The sequence below is a fragment of the Lepidochelys kempii genome, chromosome 16, assembly GCF_965140285.1.
Source record: "Lepidochelys kempii isolate rLepKem1 chromosome 16, rLepKem1.hap1, whole genome shotgun sequence".
In the NCBI taxonomy this organism is placed as follows: domain Eukaryota; kingdom Metazoa; phylum Chordata; order Testudines; family Cheloniidae; genus Lepidochelys; species Lepidochelys kempii.
Genome location: NC_136395.1, coordinates 3,545,980 through 3,565,057, shown reverse-complemented (window position 1 = coordinate 3,565,057; position 19,078 = coordinate 3,545,980). Strand labels below are relative to the sequence as shown.

At 44.5% G+C, this 19,078-nt stretch overlaps 1 protein-coding gene across 13 annotated transcripts in view; it reads right to left on the bottom strand.

The window, feature by feature from the left end:
- Positions 1 to 19,078, bottom strand: part of FKBP15 (FKBP prolyl isomerase family member 15) — a 126,514-nt gene that overhangs the window by 39,074 nt on the left and 68,362 nt on the right. For 12 of the 13 annotated variants that reach the window (XM_073313897.1, XM_073313898.1, XM_073313900.2 and 9 more), the window contains 8 exons: positions 17,493 to 17,541; positions 11,797 to 11,916; positions 11,348 to 11,450; positions 10,183 to 10,286; positions 5,963 to 6,053; positions 4,522 to 4,631; positions 3,866 to 3,976; positions 3,584 to 3,678 (listed from right to left, as the gene is read on the bottom strand). In XM_073313897.1, the coding sequence (XP_073169998.1) occupies positions 3,584 to 3,678; positions 3,866 to 3,976; positions 4,522 to 4,631; positions 5,963 to 6,053; positions 10,183 to 10,286; positions 11,348 to 11,450; positions 11,797 to 11,916; positions 17,493 to 17,541 (783 nt within the window). The remainder of the gene's footprint in view (positions 1 to 3,583; positions 3,679 to 3,865; positions 3,977 to 4,521; positions 4,632 to 5,962; positions 6,054 to 10,182; positions 10,287 to 11,347; positions 11,451 to 11,796; positions 11,917 to 17,492; positions 17,542 to 19,078) is intronic. The other variant, XM_078849018.1, reaches the window with a different exon arrangement.

Here is a 19,078-nt window from a genome sequence, read left to right as displayed (position 1 = left end):
TTTTGGAAAGCGTAGGGGACAATTTCCTGATGCAAGTGCTAGAGGAGCCAACAAGGGGGGGCGCTTTTCTTGACCTGCTGCTCACAAACCGGGTAGAATTAGTGGGGGAAGCAAAAGTGGATGGGAATCTGGGAGGCAGTGACCATGAGTTGGTTGAGTTCAGGATCCTGACGCAGGGAAGAAAGGTAAGCAGCAGGATACGGACCCTGGACTTCAGGAAAGTAGACTTCGACTCCCTCAGGGAACGGATGGCCAGGATCCCCTGGGGGACTAACTTGAAGGGGAAAGGAGTCCAGGAGAGCTGGCTGTATTTCAAGGAATCCCTGTTGAGGTTACAGGGACAAACCATCCCGATGAGTCGAAAGAATAGTAAATATGGCAGGCGACCAGCTTGGCTTAATGGTGAAATCCTAGCGGATCTTAAACATAAAAAAGAAGCTTACAAGAAGTGGAAGGTTGGACATATGACCAGGGAAGAGTATAAAAATATTGCTCGGGCATGTAGGAATGATATCAGGAGGGCCAAATCGCACCTGGAGCTGCAGCTAGCCAGAGATGTCAAGAGTAACAAGAAGGGTTTCTTCAGGTATGTTGGCAACAAGAAGAAAGCCAAGGAATGTGTGGGCCCCTTACTGAATGAGGGAGGCAACCTAGTGACAGAGGATGTGGAAAAAGCTAATGTACTCAATGCTTTTTTTGCCTCTGTCTTCACTAACAAGGTCAGCTCCCAGACTGCTGCGCTGGGCTTCACAAAATGGGGAAGAGATGGCCAGCCCTCTGTGGAGATAGAGGTGGTTAGGGACTATTTAGAAAAGCTGGACGTGCACAAGTCCATGGGGCCGGACGAGTTGCATCCGAGAGTGCTGAAGGAATTGGCGGCTGTGATTGCAGAGCCATTGGCCATTATCTTTGAAAACTCGTGGCGAACCGGGGAAGTCCCGGATAACTGGAAAAAGGCTAATGTAGTGCCAATCTTTAAAAAAGGGAAGGAGGAGGATCCTGGGAACTACAGGCCAGTCAGCCTCACTTCAGTCCCTGGAAAAATCATGGAGAAGGTCCTCAAAGAATCAATCCTGAAGCACTTGCATGAGAGGAAAGTGATCATGCAAGCCAGCATGGATTCACCAAGGGAAGGTCATGCCTGACTAATCTAATTGCCTTTTATGATGAGATTACTGGTTCTGTGGATGAAGGGAAAGCAGTGGATGTATTGTTTCTTGACTTTAGCAAAGCTTTTGACACGGTCTCCCACAGTATTCTTGTCAGCAAGTTAAGGAAGTATGGGCTGGATGAATGCACTATAAGGTGGGTAGAAAGCTGGCTAGATTGTCGGGCTCAACGGGTAGTGATCAACGGCTCCATGTCTAGTTGGCAGCCGGTATCAAGTGGAGTACCCCAGGGGTCGGTCCTGGGGCCGGTTTTGTTCAATATCTTCATAAATGATCTGGAGGATGGTGTGGATTGCACTCTCAGCAAATTTGCGGATGATACTACACTGGGAGGAGTGGTAGATACGCTGGAGGGGAGGGATAGGATACAGAAAGACCTAGACAAATTGGAGGATTGGGCCAAAAGAAATCTGATGAGGTTCAATAAGGATAAGTGCAGGGTCCTGCACTTAGGATGGAAGAACCCAATGCACAGCTACAGACTAGGGACCGAATGGCTAGGCAGCAGTTCTGCGGAAAAGGACCTAGGGGTGACAGTGGACGAGAAGCTGGATATGAGTCAGCAGTGTGCCCTTGTTGCCAAGAAGGCCAATGGCATTTTGGGATGTATAAGTAGGGGCATAGCGAGCAGATCGAGGGATGTGATCGTCCCCCTCTATTCGACATTGGTGAGGCCTCATCTGGAGTACTGTGTCCAGTTTTGGGCCCCACACTACAAGAAGGATGTGGATAAATTGGAGAGAGTGCAGCGAAGGGCAACAAAAATGATTAGGGGACTGGAACACATGAGTTATGAGGAGAGGCTGAGGGAGCTGGGATTGTTTAGCCTGCAGAAGAGAAGAATGAGGGGGGATTTGATAGCTGCTTTCAACTACCTGAAAGGGGGTTCCAAAGAGGATGGCTCTAGACTGTTCTCAATGGTAGCAGATGACAGAACGAGGAGTAATGATCTCAAGTTGCAGTGGGGGAGGTTTAGATTGGATATTAGGAAAAACTTTTTCACTAAGAGGGTGGTGAAACACTGGAATGCGTTACCTAGGGAGGTGGTAGAATCTCCTTCCTTAGAGGTTTTTAAGGTCAGGCTTGACAAAGCCCTGGCTGGGATGATTTAACTGGGAATTGGTCCTGCTTTGAGCAGGGGGTTGGACTAGATGACCTTCAGGAGTCCCTTCCAACCCTGATATTCTATGATTCTATTCTATGATTCTATGTCCCATCTCTAGCCATAGACATCCCTGATGCTTCCAAGGTAAGGAAAAAACCTGCCCAGAATACACTGGGAGAAAAAATTCCCTTCCTGGCTGGCTGAAACCCTGAAGTATAAGCTTTAGGAACGTAAGAGATAAATTGGAAGTGAGCTCCATGGTTGCTGAGCTCTGACCAGCACCAACACATAATTGCACTCAAATTTGTCCTACTCTCTTAGAACTAATTAAGTTGTTTGCCCCCACAGCTCCTATTGGAAGGCTGTTCCAGAACCTCCCCCTCCAATGGTTAGAAATCTTCTCATTTCCAGCCTGAATTTGTTCATGGCCAGTTCACGTCCATATGTTCTTGTGCCAATACTGTCCTTCAGTTTAAAATAGCTCCTCAACCTCCCTGGTATTTATCTCCCTAATGTATTTAGAGAGAGCAATCATATCCCGTCTCAGCTGCCTTTTTGCTAGAACAAACAAGTCAGGCTCTTCCAGTTTCCTCTCATAAGACAGGCCCTCCATTCCCTTGATCATTCTAGCATTCTAGTCCTCCATTCCCTTGATCTTCTTCGTTGCACTAGTTCAAAATGAATTTAAAGACTGGAACACGAGTGACTAGGATCGTACACAGTATTCCCGATGAGAGAGACAGTATGATGCAAGTTACAGAAACATTGGGGAATCTGGAGATAGAGGAAATTGGTTAGTATCTCTGCTTCATCCTCCTGCCAAGAGAGCAGTGTTGCTGCAGTACAATGAATATTTAACATCTCAAGTGATGAGGCTTTCACCACTTCCTTTGGGAGACCATTCCATTCTAGAGACATTGTACGGCACATATCTGAGAACGGTGATAAATTGGGAATACATCCCATGCACCAGCACCCTTCTCCATTTGACTTGAAGGAGCAGCAATAAGAATAATCAGAGAGAGCAGACCCATCTCCCTTTGGCCATAAGGACTGTTGTTGTGATGTGGTCAGGAAAGGCAACAACAGGTCTTTACCTGCCTGCTGTGCTCCAAGTTTATGCCCAGCCCCAGTTTCAGAAATATGGACACCTTAAGTACCTACAGGAAAGGCATGTCCTTGTGCTAGAACCCAAAGAATCTAAGACCCCGTCCCTGAATTCAGTAATCTTTGTTCCATTTGGCAGTGAAATGAAGACCTCTTCTACAGCAAAAGAGAAAGTGCAGTTTTGCACCCGCCCATTCCTCACCGCTGATTCCGCCCAATCAATTCGCCGATCTTCTCATTCTGTTCTTCAATCCGGCTGCTCTTCTCAAATATCTCCTGCTTCAACCTCTCGTTCTCCTAAGGTGTAACCACAGAGTATGAGCACAGTCACCTTATTTGGGGTGACCTAGGGAATGCCACCTACAGCTGATTTCATGATCAGAAGAAATTTAATAGTAATGCTGTTACCACCTAGGCACGTACAGAACACAGTATCAGTTACTGAGGAACCAGCAAGGCTACCCTAGCACTCAGCCACCCGCACCTGAATGATGCGCTGGATGTTGCTCATGATCATGGCAGTTTCCATGGTAACTGAAGAGATGCCAGGTAGCAGCAAGTTGTTGCTAGTGTTTTGTTTCTGTAACTCCTCCACCTGTAAGGAATAAACCATGGAAGTCACTTCAGCAGGATGTTAATGTGAGCATTTAGCACGTCACAACTTGTCACAACTTCACCTGAGATACACAAAGTAGGTGAAGTAGTGTCTTTTATTGGACCAACTTCTGTTGGTGGATGATACAAGCTTTCTAGCTTCATCTGATCACTCATACAGCAGTTGTAGAATATGCATATAAACTACAGCCATGCCACCTTGTGCAGGGCTGTGGGATTCCTTGGAGGCGAGCCATTAAGTGTACAATCATAACAGACAGCTCTTTCATGAGGATCATCTTGCTGCAACTGGGCATTTTTTATAGTAGTCAAATCACACGTGAAGTATAATTAGTGAAAACTCCACCGTTATATGGTTAAGCTACTGCAGAATGTAAAAGCTAAACACAGCAGCTTGAACTCTTCAACATAACACCTACTTCTGAGGCACTATATGGTTGAGAAGGGCAAGTGGCTTTATCCCCTTGTGAACAAGCCCGCTCCACATCAGATCTCTCTCCTCTACTGCCAGGTCTATATCATTACCTTGGCAGCTAGATGATCCATTTTATCAGCTACTTTGCTAACAGCCATTCGGATTTCAGTGTTATGTTGTCGAGCTTCTGTCATCAAGAATGAAGTAACGTCACTAGGTGCTAGAATAGGAAGGAGAAAGGTGACCAGTTAGCATGGCAAAAAGACCACCACAGAAGCAGAAGTACAGTATTAGCATTGGTCTACGTTCAAAGCCTGGCAGCTACATGGTCTGCCATCTTCCTAAAGGTCAGTGATTAAGAAGATCTAGAAAACAAGGCATGTTATTGCTTTAACTATAAGAAACCAGGTCTATAGTTGCAGGAAATCAATGGACTTGTTTACAGCAATTCATAGATTCCAAGGCCAGAATGATCATTGTGATCATCTAGTCTGATCTCCTGTGTAACACAGGACAGAGAACTTCCCCAAAATAATCCCTAAAGCAGAGATTCTCAACCTTTTACTCTTCCTCCCCACCCCCCAACATGCTATAAAAAGTCCACAGCCTACCTGTGTCACAACTGTTTTTCTGCATACAAAAGCCAGAGCCAGCGTTAGGGGGTAGGGGGTTAGCAAGCAGGGCAATTGCCTGAGGCCACACACCACAAGGGCCCCTGCAAAGCTAAGTTATTCAGGCTTCATCTTGAGCCCTGGGTGGTGGAGCTCAGGCCCCAGGCTTCAGCCCCCTACGGTGGGGCTTTGGCTTTCTGCCCTGGGCCTCAGCAAGTTTAATGCCAGCCCTGCTTGGCAGCCCCCTGAAACCTGCTTGCAGCCCACCACTGGGCCCAGGAACCCTGGCTGAGAACCACTGGCCCTAGAGCATCTCTCAGAAAAACATCCAATTTTGATTTAAAGATTGCTAATGATAGAGAACCTACCATGACCCCTGGTAAATTGTTCCAATAGTTAATTATCCTCACTGTTAAAAATGTATGGCGTATTTCCAGTTTGAATTTATCTCGTTTCACCTGCCAGCCATTGGCCTGTTACACCATTCTATCAGATTGAAGAGCTCATTGTTAAATATTTGTTCCCCATGTAGGAATTTATAGATCGTCATCGCGGCTGCCAAATGTTTAAAACACATGTAACAGGATAAACAATTAATAATTTATAATGAAATTTAATAAGTGACTATGTTAGAGTCACTAGCCATGTGCACACTCGGGAATAGATCTCAGGAATTTTTTCCCCATATTAGTCCCTTCCCTGAGTGCACCTTGCGGGGCGGGGGCGGAATTTGAATTATTAACTATTATTTGTCCTTATCCGGCATTTAAGAAAACAAAACATGGCACAACATAAAACTGAGCCAACAGATGTAAGGGCTCTGAACGGGATGGGTGTATGTCTGCTTCCAGTCTTGTATGGATATTTATTACAAAAAATTAATTTACAATGCATCAGAGCAGCTAAGAGATTTCATATGGTGCACATTTTCCTGACATACCTTGGAAAGGTGCTGGATACATCTGTCCTACAGGCTGGAGTTGGGAAGCAGCTGCAGTTTGTGAATAGGCATATGCCATTCCCGCATACGGCTAAGGGAAGAAGACACTTTGTTTTGTTTTGTTCTAACAGTTTCAGTTACATGCTACTCTCTATAATGTCTGTTATGGATGAAGTTTGAGAATCAAGGTCTGAGTGGAGCATCTGTAGATTAAATATGGATGCTAAGACAGCGAATGTCACTGAAGCCATTTTTAAGGAAGAACAAGAATAAAACTGATTCACTTCGGTCATCTCTAGGTAGGACAACCACAAAACCCAAATAACTTTTCTTCTGACAAGCTTTCCTCACTCAATGTAAGTGAACTGAAGCATCTGGGGGTCACAAATGCTATTAACTCAAAGACTTTCCATTTAGTCCAAAACAGGAGTTTTTCAAGGGAGTGTGCGAGCCAGATGCACCTAGTAAATGTTCTCTAAATTTAGGCCAATTAACACCCCACTCACAAAAAAAACCCTGCAAGAGTACAAATAATGCAGGCACAAGTCCAACAGCAGAGTAGAGGCTATCTAGTTTATTGCACTGAATGCAGCATGTATTATTACCTGCCTTGTAGGCAAGTGGCAGATTAGTCTCAAGAGCCTGCACGTGCTCTGAGGGCTTATGCTCTAATAAATTGGTTAGTTTCTAAGGTGCCACAAGTACTCCTTTTCTTCTTTGAACTGGAGGAGTTAAGGGAGACAGAGAGGCACATAGATGAGACTCTCGGAACACAATAGAGAAGTCCCACTCCCCACATGACAGCCTCTGTGCTGCTGAGGAGGATGAAAGTCTTGGGGAAGGAGAACATCAAGGTGGAATGGAGGGAAATGATCCCATAGCTGGTATCCTCTCATGAGGGTGGAGACGCAGGTTATTAGGCACAGGCTCCCCTACCCCACCCTCCATACAATTTCAGAAACCAGATGTGGCCCTCAGGCCAAAATGTTTGCCCACCCCTGGATTAGAGTATTAGAAATATAGATGGTTGGGTTTTGTGGTTTTCTCAGTCATCATGGTATGTTGCCTGCTCGGTGTGAAGGTCGAGGACCTCTCAAGACATCTAGGCACACTTATGTGCAGTGCTGCGGATGAGCCAGTGGTCATGGTACATGTCGGTACCAATGACATAGGGAAAGGTAGGAGAGAGGTCTTGGAGGCCAAATTTAGGCCACTAGGTAAGAGACTGAAGTTCAAGACATCCATGGTAGTGTATCTGAAATGCTTCCAGTTCCACACACAGGGCCAGTTAGACAGGAAGAACTGCAGCGTCTCAATGAGTGGATGAGATGGAGTTCAGAGGAGGAATTTAGGTTTATTGAGACCTGGGGAAATTTTTGGAAAAGGAGGAGCCAAAGAAGGAAGAATGGGCTTCATCTAAACCCAAACAGAACCAGAGTACTGGCATGTAAAATTAAAAAATGTCTAGAGGCATTTTTAAACTAAGGGGTGGGGGAAACAGATAGGTGGAACACAGGATCTGGTCCAAGAGGTGAATATAGCTGAACCACTACATAACAGAGACCATAATGTAATAAAAAGTTAACATCCTTGTAGGGGGAAAATACCAAAGAAACACACCACAGTTTAACTTCAAAGAAGGGGAACTGCACAAAAATGAGGCTAGTCAAATGGAAATTAAAAAGAACAGTCATAAGAGTAAACTGCCTGCAAGCTTCATGGAAACTTTTTAAAAACACTATAATAGAGGCTCCAACTATAAGTATAACCCAAATTAAAAATAAATAAATAAATAAAAGGATCAAAAAAAGCTGCCATGGCTAAACAGAGTAAAAGAGGTAGTTAGAGACAAAAAGACAACTTTTTAAAATTTGAAATCAAAACCTACTGAGGAAAATAGAAAGGAAAAAACTCTGGCAAATCAAGCGTGGAAGCATAATTAGGCAAGCCAAAAACAAACAAACGAACCCACCAAAAATTGCTGTTTTAGTTTTTGTAAGTACATCAGCAACAGGAAACCTGCCAAACAATAAGTGGGGCCACTGGATGATCAAAGTGCTAAAGAAGCACTCAAGAAGTTAAAGAAGAAGTTAAATGAATTCTTTGCATTGGTCTTCACTGCAGAGGATGTGAGGGAGATTTCCACACCTGAGCCATTTGTTTCAGATGACAAATCTGAGGAACTGTTCCACATTGAGGTGCCAATAGAGGTGGTTTTGGAACAAATTGGTAAATGAAACAGTAAGTCACCAGATCTCTTGGATAAATACCATCTGGTCCTGAGGGAGCTCAAATATGTAACTGCAAAACTACTAACTGTGGTATCAGGTTTCAGAGTGGTAGCGGTATGTAACTTATCGCTTAAATTAGCTTCTGCACTAGATGACAGGCAGAGAGCTAATGTAATACCAATTTTTTTTTTTTTTTTTTAAAAGGCTCCAGAGGTGACCTGGGCAAATTACAGGTCAGCAAGTCTAACTTCAATACCCAGCAAATTGGTTGAAACTATAGTAAAGAATGGAATTCTCAGACACACAGAGGAACACAATATATTGGGGAAGAGTCAACATGGCTTTTGTAAAGGAAAATCATGCCTCACCAATCTATTAGAATTCTTGGAGGGTGTCAACAAGGTTGAATCAGTGGATATAGTGTACCTGGACTTTCAGAAAGCCTTTGATAAGATCACTTGCCCAAGACTCTTACGCAAAGTAAGCAGTCATTGGATAAGAGAGAAGGTCCTTTCATTGATCGATAACTGGTTGAAAAAGATAGAAAACAAAGGGTAGGAATAAATGGTCAATTTTCAGTGGAGAGGGGTAAAATACCATGGTCTGCCAAAGGATCTGTACTGGGACCAGTGTGGTTTAACATAATAATAAATGGTATGGAAAAAGAGGTAAACAGTGACGTGGAAAAGTTTTCAGACAATAGTAAATTACTCAAAATACTTAAGTCCAAAGCTGACTGCAAAGAGTGACAAAGGGTGACAAAATGGCAGATGAAATTCTATGCAAAGTAATGCACACTGGAAAACATTATCACAACTATACACACAAAATGATGGAGTCTAAATTAGCTGTTACCACTCAGGAAAGAGATCTTGGACAGTTCTCTGAAAAGATCTGGTCATTGTGCAGCAGCAGTCAAGAAAGCTAACAGAATATTAGGAACTATTAGGAAAAGCATAGATAGTAAGACAGAAAAACATAATACCACTATACAAATCCATGGTATGCCCACACCTTGAATACTGTACGCACTTCTGGTCACCTGATCTCAAAAAAGACATTACAATTGGTAAAAGCATAGAGAAGGGCAACAAAAATGATTAGAGGTATGGAACAGCTCCGGTACGAGGAGAGATTAAAAAGACTGGGATTTTTCATCTTAGAAAAGAGAGACTGGGCGGGGGGGGGAGAATAGAACAGAGGTCTATAAAATCCTTATTCATTTTCACCACACCATTTGTGAAGTGTTATTTACCCCTTCACATAACACAAGAACCAGAGGTCACCCAATGAAATTAATGGGTAGGAAGTATTTCTTCACACAATGGACTATCAACCTGTGGAACTCATTGCCAGGGGTTGCTGTAAAGGCCAAAAGTATAACCGGGTTCAAAAAGAGTTTGATAAGTTAATGGAGAATAGGTCCATCGATGGTCTAGGGAGGTTGTGAAAATCTCCATCACTAGACATTTTTAAGAGCGTGTTAGACAAATCCCTGTTAGGGATTTGTCTAGATAATACTTAGTTCTGCCATGAGTGCAGGGGACTGGACTAGATGAGCTCTCGAGGTCCCTTCCAGTCCTATGATTCTATGGCTATTAGCCAACATGGTTAGGGATGCAACCCCATGCTGTGTGTCCCCCTCAACCTCTGACTGCCAGAAGCTGGGACTGGACGACAGGGGATGGATCACTCGCCGATTGCCTGTTCTGTTCATTGCCTCAGAAGCACCTGGTGCTGGCCACTGTCAGCAGACAGGATACTGAGCTAGATGGACCTTTGGTATGACCCAGTATAGCTGTTCTTATGTTCTTTAAATATTCTTGTGGCTCTCTCTCTGAACCCTCGGATTTTTCAACATCCTTCAGTTTGGTTAGATGGCTCCTTCTTTGGGTGGTTCTTCTATTCCCAACAATGGAGAAGAGCATACATCTAAGGGAGCGCTGCCACCAGAAGCATCAGAGGTCTCCACTAGTCTGATTTCAATACCTGAAAACTCTGTGCACTTCCAGGGAGAGCTGAATGGGACTGGAGGGTTGCAGGCATTAAGGCAGCAGAGGGTGCTTGGAGCCCAGAAACAGATGGCTGAGGTACTGAAAAGGAACAAGAGAAGATATCTAGCACAGTAAGTCTATCCTTTGTTGCTGACAGTTATTTTCAGTTGCTTAAGTTACTTGACAAAAGTGTATGGAACCCCTACATGATTAAAGTAACTACAGACACTGAACAGACCAAGGCTAATGTGAGACTGCCCACAATCTTGCCTAAGTGAATCCATCTGAGGAAGATTAAGGGGCTGTCTTCACTGCAAAGTAAGCATGAGTTTGCCCCTAACCTGAGTTCCCTCCACACAGAGAAATGCTTAACTCAAATGTGATAGTGTTTTTAACTCAAGTTGTCTGGCCTGCCAGGAGGTCAAGGTTAAAGCTTGAGTGAACACAACTCAGCTGTTAACAGTACAATTCTGCAGTGTGGAAGCTAGTTAACTCCACTCGAGTGCTACGAGTCCTCCAATGCCTTCCCATAATTCCCCTTCTCTCCCCCTCATGTACACAGAAAGGACAGAGATATTCTCCCACAATCCACTGGGAAAATTCCTACAGCAGCTCATCAAGCCATGGGAAGTCTTAGTGACAGACAAGTGCAGTGCCAGTATGGACATAAGAGCTCAAATGTTACTTTGCTTTGTGGTCCTCTTCCACTCAAGCTAGACTAACTCATGAGAAGTAACTTCAGTGCAGATAACGAGAACTGACGCTGCAGTGAACACGCACCCTAAATAACTCAGCCTCCTGGAGAGCTGAGTGATGGGAGGGTCACTCACAAGTCACGTCTTCTTTTCAGTTCTTTAAAAAGAAAAGGAGTACTTGTGGCACCTTAGAGACTAACCAATTTATTTGAGCATGAGCTTTCGTGAGCTACAGCTCACTTCATCTGTGAGCTGTAGCTCACGAAAGCTCATGCTCAAATAAATTGGTTAGTCTCTAAGGTGCCACAAGTACTCCTTTTCTTTTTGCGAATACAGACTAACACGGCTGTTCCTCTGAAACAGTTCTTTAAAGTAACACACCATTCATGCAGCAGAAAATGGTTAAACATGCCAGTCCACGAGTGCAGTTTCTACCTATCAAACCCAAACAGACCAATTCATTACCTTGTGTTGTCAACTGAGGAAGTACTCCATGAGCTGGCTGCGAGAAAGGTCTCTTGGGGGATGAAGAGACAGGCTGTGCTGTTCCTCTCAATGTATTTGGGTCCTAAAACGTTCACAGATTTCAGTCAGTATTACTGAGCTAACAACTTACCCAAAAGTTTGGATAAAAGCTATTCCTAAGACCAGATATGATTAACAGCAATGCACCCACGTATAGACAGGGAATTTAAGCTTGACAGGAATGCTAGCCTCATGTGGAACTGAATGTCAACAATTCCAATCATACAAGGTGACCCACGAGCTTCAAAAAGGCACAAAGTGATACACTGACAGAGCAGTCACCCCCGCAGGCAGGAAGAGCAGCCACTGTGCACTCAGCAGTAGTTCTTGCACAGCCTGGAATGTATATCAACGCCTACTTTAAGGAATATGAGAGCTTGGTGACGCACCTCTATTTCTGAGTCACTGGAGTCAAGCTGGGTGCCTGCTGTTCCTGCAAGGAAAGGAAGCATAGGCTGTCCCATTTTAGCCATCCGAGAAATCAGCTTTGCTTTTGCTACATCAGGATTCTGGAAGAAACATTTGCAATTACATTGTCTCCGTATCTTTTAACCCATTTTTCAGTGCTCTCTTGACACTAACCCGGATTATTATGGCTCTATAGAGCCCAGAATTATATATTGACTCGGTTGCAGAAGCTTTGTTCAGTCTTTTTCCAGCTATCAAATGAAGAAAGTCTCTGTATTTAGAGAATACCCGAGATCTTTTGGTCCTTTAGATAATACTTTATTTAAAGAGAGAATAGAGTTAATATACTGTTTTTACATCTGATTTTACAGTCATGAGTATTGTATGGCTATCTATTGTACACATTAACAAGATAGAAAGACAAGCTGGACGAGGTAACATCTTTTATTGGACCAACTTCTGTTGGTGGATGGGATGAACTTCACAGAGCTCTTCCTAAGGTCAGAGCAAGGAAACCAAAGCATCCAAGCTAAATATAAGGTGGGACAGATTGTTAAGCATAAGGGGTTCACACATGTTGCAGCATAGCTTTTGAAGGTGTGCAGATTTTCTTTGAGAACATGACAGAGGTCAAATACGAAGTATTCACTTTGTGAACATTCACATAGGAATTGAAGGGAATCAAATATCTTTCCCGAAACAACTCTACAACCTCATCCTCCAAGGACAAACCCCAAGGACCTCCTACATGCTTCCCAAGATACACAAACAAGGGAACCCAGGCAAAGCCATCATATCTAGCTGAAGAAATATCAGGACTCACAGAAGCCACCTTCACACCACTCACCACACAAGGGGCAGTTTCCTTCAGAACACAACGGACTTCCTCCAGAAACTCCACGACATTAACAACCTCCCTTATAACACCATCCTTGCCACCATGGATGTCAATCTCCCTATACACCAAAATCATCATGATGGAATTGCTGCCTGCTTCAAATACAGTAACTCCTCACTTAACATATGTAGTTATGTTCCTTAAAAATGCTACTTTAAGCGAAATGATGTTAAGCGAATCCAATTTCCCCATAGGAATTAATGTAAGGGTGGGGGGTTATGTTAGGTTCCAGGGAAATGTTTTTCGCCAGTTAAAAGACTATATATACACACACATATACTGTGTGTATGTATGTGTGTAAGTTTTAAACAATTTAATACTGTACACAGCAATGCTGATTGTGAAGCTTGGTTGAGGTGGTGGAGTCAGAAGGTGGGATGTTTCCCAGGGAATGCCTTACTGCTAAATGATTAACTAGCACTCGTCTGAGCCCTCAAGAGTTAACACGTTGTTAATGTAGCCTCACACTCTACAAGGCAGCATGAATGGAGGGAGGAGACACAGAATGGCAGTGGCTGCAAACATTCCCTGTGGAAACCGAACGTGATGATGAACCCATGCTATCCCACTGGAGCTCACCGCTCCCTCCACTTTCCAAAGTGCCAGGGGTGCATGTGTGTGACACACACACACACGTGAGAGAGAGAGAAACGTGCATTGCCCCTTTAAGTACGCTGACCTCACTAAGTACACTGACTTTTTAAGCAGATCAGCAAGTTGAGATAGCAGCTGCTGCCAGCAAGCTCCCTCCATCCTGAGCCCTGTCTCGTCCCCGTCCCTGCTCTGTGGAGATGCGGTACAGGAACGGGGGTCAGGAGCAGGGGGAGGGGGACACTGACATCAGCACCCCTCTTCCCCACCCCCCCACAGCTAGCAGGAGGCTCCTGGGAGCAGCTCCAAGGCAGAGGGCAGGTGCAGCACACAGCAGTGGGGGGAGGGACACCTGAACTGCCCAGCAATTGATAGCCTGCTCTGTGGCTGCCGCACAGGGAACTTAGGGGAGCTAATGGGGGGCTGCCAGTCCACCCTGGTTCCAAGCCCCCACCAGCTCACTCCAATGCGCTGCTCTTCCTGCAAGCAGTGGACAAAGCAGGCGGCTGCCAAACAACGTTATAAGGGAGCACTGTGCAACTTTAAACAAGCATGTTCTCTAACTGATCAGCGACATAACAACGAAACAACGTTAACTGGGACGACAAAGTGAGGAGTTACTGTCTCTACAAGACAATGGACCACACATAGAAATCCAACCCAAACATCGCCAAACTCATCCATTTCATCCTCTGATAATAACTTTACATTTAACAAACACTTTATCTATACCCTGGGAACTGCCATGGGTACTAGGATGGGTCCCCGATATGCCAATCTCTTTATGGGATACAGAGGAAAAACATCTAGAAAAATGCACCACAAAAATCAGTAATTTACCTGAGATACATCAATGATATTTTCATCCTCTGAACAGACAACTTAAACTCCTTCATAGTTTCCATTACAGCTTCAACCACCATGACCACAACCCCCCATCCATCAAACTCTCTCTTCCACACCAACACCAGCTTCCTGCACACCAGGATAAGCTTCAGCAATGGAACCCTACAGACAGCTATACAAAGGAAATCCACAGATCACCACACCTACCTTCACAATCCAGTAACCACCCAAGACCCACCAAGAAATCTGTTATCTACAGACACTCAGATACCACAGAATATGCTCTTAGGACGAAGTCTGAGATACACATCTTACACTTAAAACTGCCTTCATCAAACAAGGACACTTCACCAGAGAAGTAGACTGCAACATGGAACAGTCCACCCACATACAGCAGGAGAACCTGCTTCAATACAGAAAAAACCCACCAATGCATATCCCTACTTGTTAGCTACCATCCCACATTAGAACCTATATGGGGTATCAAACAATTACAACCCATACCTGATGGGGACCACATCCAGGAAATATTTCTTTCAGGATGCCCTCTTCTGGCCTTCAGACAACCCTGCAACCTCTGCAAAATCATCAGAAGAAAGCTGCTCACAGACCAAGACACACCAACCCAAAGCTGCACCAGACCCTGCCAAAACAATAGATGCAAAACCTGCAGCCATATCCCCACTTCTACAATAATCAATATCCCACACAACACATCTTTCTAGATTCATAGGTCTTACACACTTCTATCACAAGTGGTGTACTTCATCCAGTGCATCAAATGCCCCAACAGCAGCTACATGGGTGAAACTAGACAGTCACCATGCTCTCAGAAGAACTCATGCAGAAAAATAAGACACAAAACACCCTGTCACTGACTGGCAAACACTTTTCACAAAGCAATCACTCCATAACTGACTTCAGTCCACGTCCTTAAAGGAAACCTGCATGACACCTTCAATACACAAGCTTGGGACCTTAAATTCATAATTCTGCTGGACACTCAAGAACATGGACTTGTCAGAGAGACTGGTTTTATGGCCCATTACAACAACTTATAACACTCTGCTGCCTACTAATTCTCCATTATCCTACAACTGCAGAAGAAGGAATTTTAAGTTGTCTTCTACAACAGGTGTGAATCCGTTATGCTTAACAATCTGTCCCATCTTGTATGTAGCTTGGACACTATGGTTTCCTTCTCCAGACCTGAGGAGGAGCTCTGTGAAACCCAAAGGCTTGTCTCTTTCACGGACAGAAGTTGGTCCAATAAGAGATATATCACCCACTTTGTCTCTCTCATAGCTTGAGACAAACATGGCTACAACACCACTGCAAAAGATGGAGAGAGTTTCATGCCTGAACTCCTAGAACTGATTTTCAAAAGTTAACCAACTCCTTCATTCTATGACTGTGCTCCATCTGCATAAGGGATACAAAGGAGCCCAGATTTCTTGACAGTAGCCCATTCTATTCTGTAGCACATAGGAGACCACCTCACACTATTGCAGCTAACAAGCTTTACTTCTGAGGGCTGCAAAAATAAAATGGATAGCAAGGAGTATTAAGTTGACTATCACCATGGTATCTGATCAGTACATATGAGATGACAGTTATAGTTCTATTAACACCCACAGAGCCAAAGAAACCACACCCTTAAATACAAAATTACCCTTTTAGGGCCATTGTACAAATGTTTTTTAAAAAGCATATAGACCCATATTTCCTTGAGTTCCCCACATCACAACTAAAAATGACAGAGAAATGCTCAAGCTCTCCTTGTATAGGATCAAGCAAGTCAGATTCAAGGCTGAAACTGTTGCCTTAACTTCAGTAGACATGGCCTCATCCAGGGAAGTGGGGGAGAACCAGACCCTCAAGTGATAACCTTTATGCTACTGGACAAGATGAAATGAAAAGCTTTTCTAAAGTATGGAGCTACTGAAGATGCCCCTAACCATTAACAGGATGAGAGATGCAACATTTTAAAACAATTTACCAAATGAGAGGCCACAGGGAAGTGAAGGAGGAGTTAAGACTAGCATTTCTCTTTCAAAACATCAGTGATGACAAAGCCCCTGAACACAGGGGACAGAGTTGTTTCAGGCTCCCATGAGGTTTACTCCTGGAGGGATTCTGCAGGACTGCGTACCTGCAGAAAACGCCCCCACCACCCCGGGCAGATTTCCTGTGTTTCCCTGCAGAAAACAGCAGGGAAGCAAAGGGAAGCTGGGGGAGGGGGGGGCACACGAGGTTACATGCCACTGCCCCCACTCATTCTGCAAGCGCAGAGCTGCCCAGAGGAAGGAAGCCGTCTGTCTTGGCTCCGCTGACTCTGCAGCTGAACTCGGACCCCCAATCCACTGATCCCAACCAGCTGCACCTGGACCCCCCACCCCATCAAGCACTACTCCCCCAGCATCCAGACCCTCCCACCAAGTCCCACGTAGCCAGACCTCCCCCTCCACTGAACCCCATCTCCCCATACCCAGCCCCAATCACCTGCACCAGTATCCCCTGCACCCGGAACCCCACAAATGAGCCTCTATGCATGCAGATCTCCCACTGAGCCGCCTGTACCCAGACTGTCCCACACCGAAACCTCTCACCCCACACCTGGATCTCCCCCCATACTAAGCCCCTCCACACTTGGATCCTGCTGGGCTGAGCCTGCCCACCCACACCTGGTGCAGAGGGGCAGGCCCAGCCTTTGCACTGTGTCAGGATCAGATGAACCTCACTGCTGAGTCTCTGTACCAGATGAGGTGGGGGCTTCAGGGTGATCCCCCACCTCAATGCAGCCAGTGGCCTGTGCTCTCCAATGCCATGCTGTGACATATTGACAAATAAAATTTGCAGAATTTTAAAATATTGTGCGCATAATTTTTAATTTTTTGGTGCAGAATTCCCTGAAGAGTAGAGGTTATTGGCTATTCTAAGGAAATGATGAACCTCAGGGGGCTTGTATATTACAGACAGACAAAAGTTATCCAACTTTTTTTTAAATCTATTATTTTAGGCTGCATATACTGACACATTCCACTAGTGATCCAGGGAGCTTAGTTTACAGTATAAAACTCTTGCTGTTCATTTAAGGACAAAGTTTCAATCTTAATTCTGAATGGACAAGGACTAAGCCTTCCCATGTTTGTACAGCACACAGCAAAACTAGGCTTTGATCCCAAGTGAGGCTTCTGGGTAACACAATAGAAGTGTTAAAGAGATCATGCTTTGCTTACATGCATTTCAGATAGGCCCTTAGCATTATTTTAATAATTTCGGCATGACTTAAATATTCGGACATTCCTGTATATGTTTCACATTAACTAAAGCAACACTTACTGCTAGTTGTTCATTTATAGAGTTAGACTTGGTCCGAACAGCTGGCTCTCTGCAGAGAGGAAACAAATATATATTGGGATTAAAGTTAAAAAAAAAAAAAAAATCTCTGAAGACCTGATGAAGAGTACGCTACATCTCTAAATCACTAAACATACCCGTGAACTGTAGTCCCCACAAGCAAAACTTCACTTTTCCATCGTAAGATATTTCAACACTTCATGTTTGGAAAGCTATTTGTAACCATATATGACAGTTTAGAGATACTGGACCATTATTCTGTAGCAAATTCCATGACTGTGGAATTGCAAAATACACAAGTGATAGTATATAGTGATATATTGATCACATAGTGATCAATGGCTCCATGTCTAGTTGGCAGCCGGTATCAAGTGGAGTGCCCCAAGGGTCGGTCCTGGGGCCGGTTTTGTTCAGTATCTTCATAAATGATCTGGAGGATGGTGTGGATTGCACTCTCAGCAAATTTGCGGATGATACTAAACTGGGAGGAATGGTAGATACGCTGGAGGGGAGGGATAGGATACAGAAGGACCTAGACAAATTGGAGGATTGGGCCAAAAGAAATCTGATGAGGTTCAATAAGGATAAGTGCAGGGTCCTGCACTTAGGATGGAAGAATCCAATGCACCGCTACAGACTAGGGACCGAATGGCTAGGCAGCAGTTCTGCGGAAAAGGACCTAGGGGTGACAGTGGACGAGAAGCTGGATATGAGTCAGCAGTGTGCCCTTGTTGCCAAGAAGGCCAATGGCATTTTGGGATGTATAAGTAGGGGCATAGCGAGCAGATCGAGGGACGTGATCGTTCCCCTCTATTCGACATTGGTGAGGCCTCATCTGGAGTACTGTGTCCAGTTTTGGGCCCCACACTACAAGAAGGATGTGGAGAAATTGGAGAGAGTCCAGCGAAGGGCAACAAAAATGATTAGGGGTCTAGAACACATGACTTATGAGGAGAGGCTGAGGGAGCTGGGATTGTTTAGCCTGCAGAAGAGAAGAATGAGGGGGGATTTGATAGCTGCTTTCAACTACCTGAAAGGGGGTTCCAAAGAGGATGGCTTTAGACTGTTCTCAATGGTAGCAGATGACAGAACGAGGAGTAATGGTCTCAAGTTGCAGTGGGGGAGGTTTAGATTGGATATTAGGAAAAACTTTTTCACTAAGAGGGTGGTGAAACACTGGAATGCGTTACCTAGGGAGGTGGTAGAATCTCCTTCCTTAGAGGTTTTTAAGGTCAGGCTTGACAAAGCCCTGGCTGGGATGATTTAACTGGGAATTGGTCCTGCTTCGAGCAGGGGGTTGGACTAGATGACCTTCAGGGGTCCCTTCCAACCCTGATATTCTATGATTCTAAGTCATTGATGATAAGTATCAAAGGGGTAGCTGTGTAAGTCTGTATCCACAAAAATAATGAGGAGTTCAGTGGCACCTTAAAGACTAACAGATATATTTGGGCATAAACTTTTGTGGGTAAAAAACCCCACTTCAGATGAATGGAGTGAAAATTACAGATACAGACATAAATATACTGGCATGTGAAGAGACGGGAGTTACCTTACAATTGGAGAAT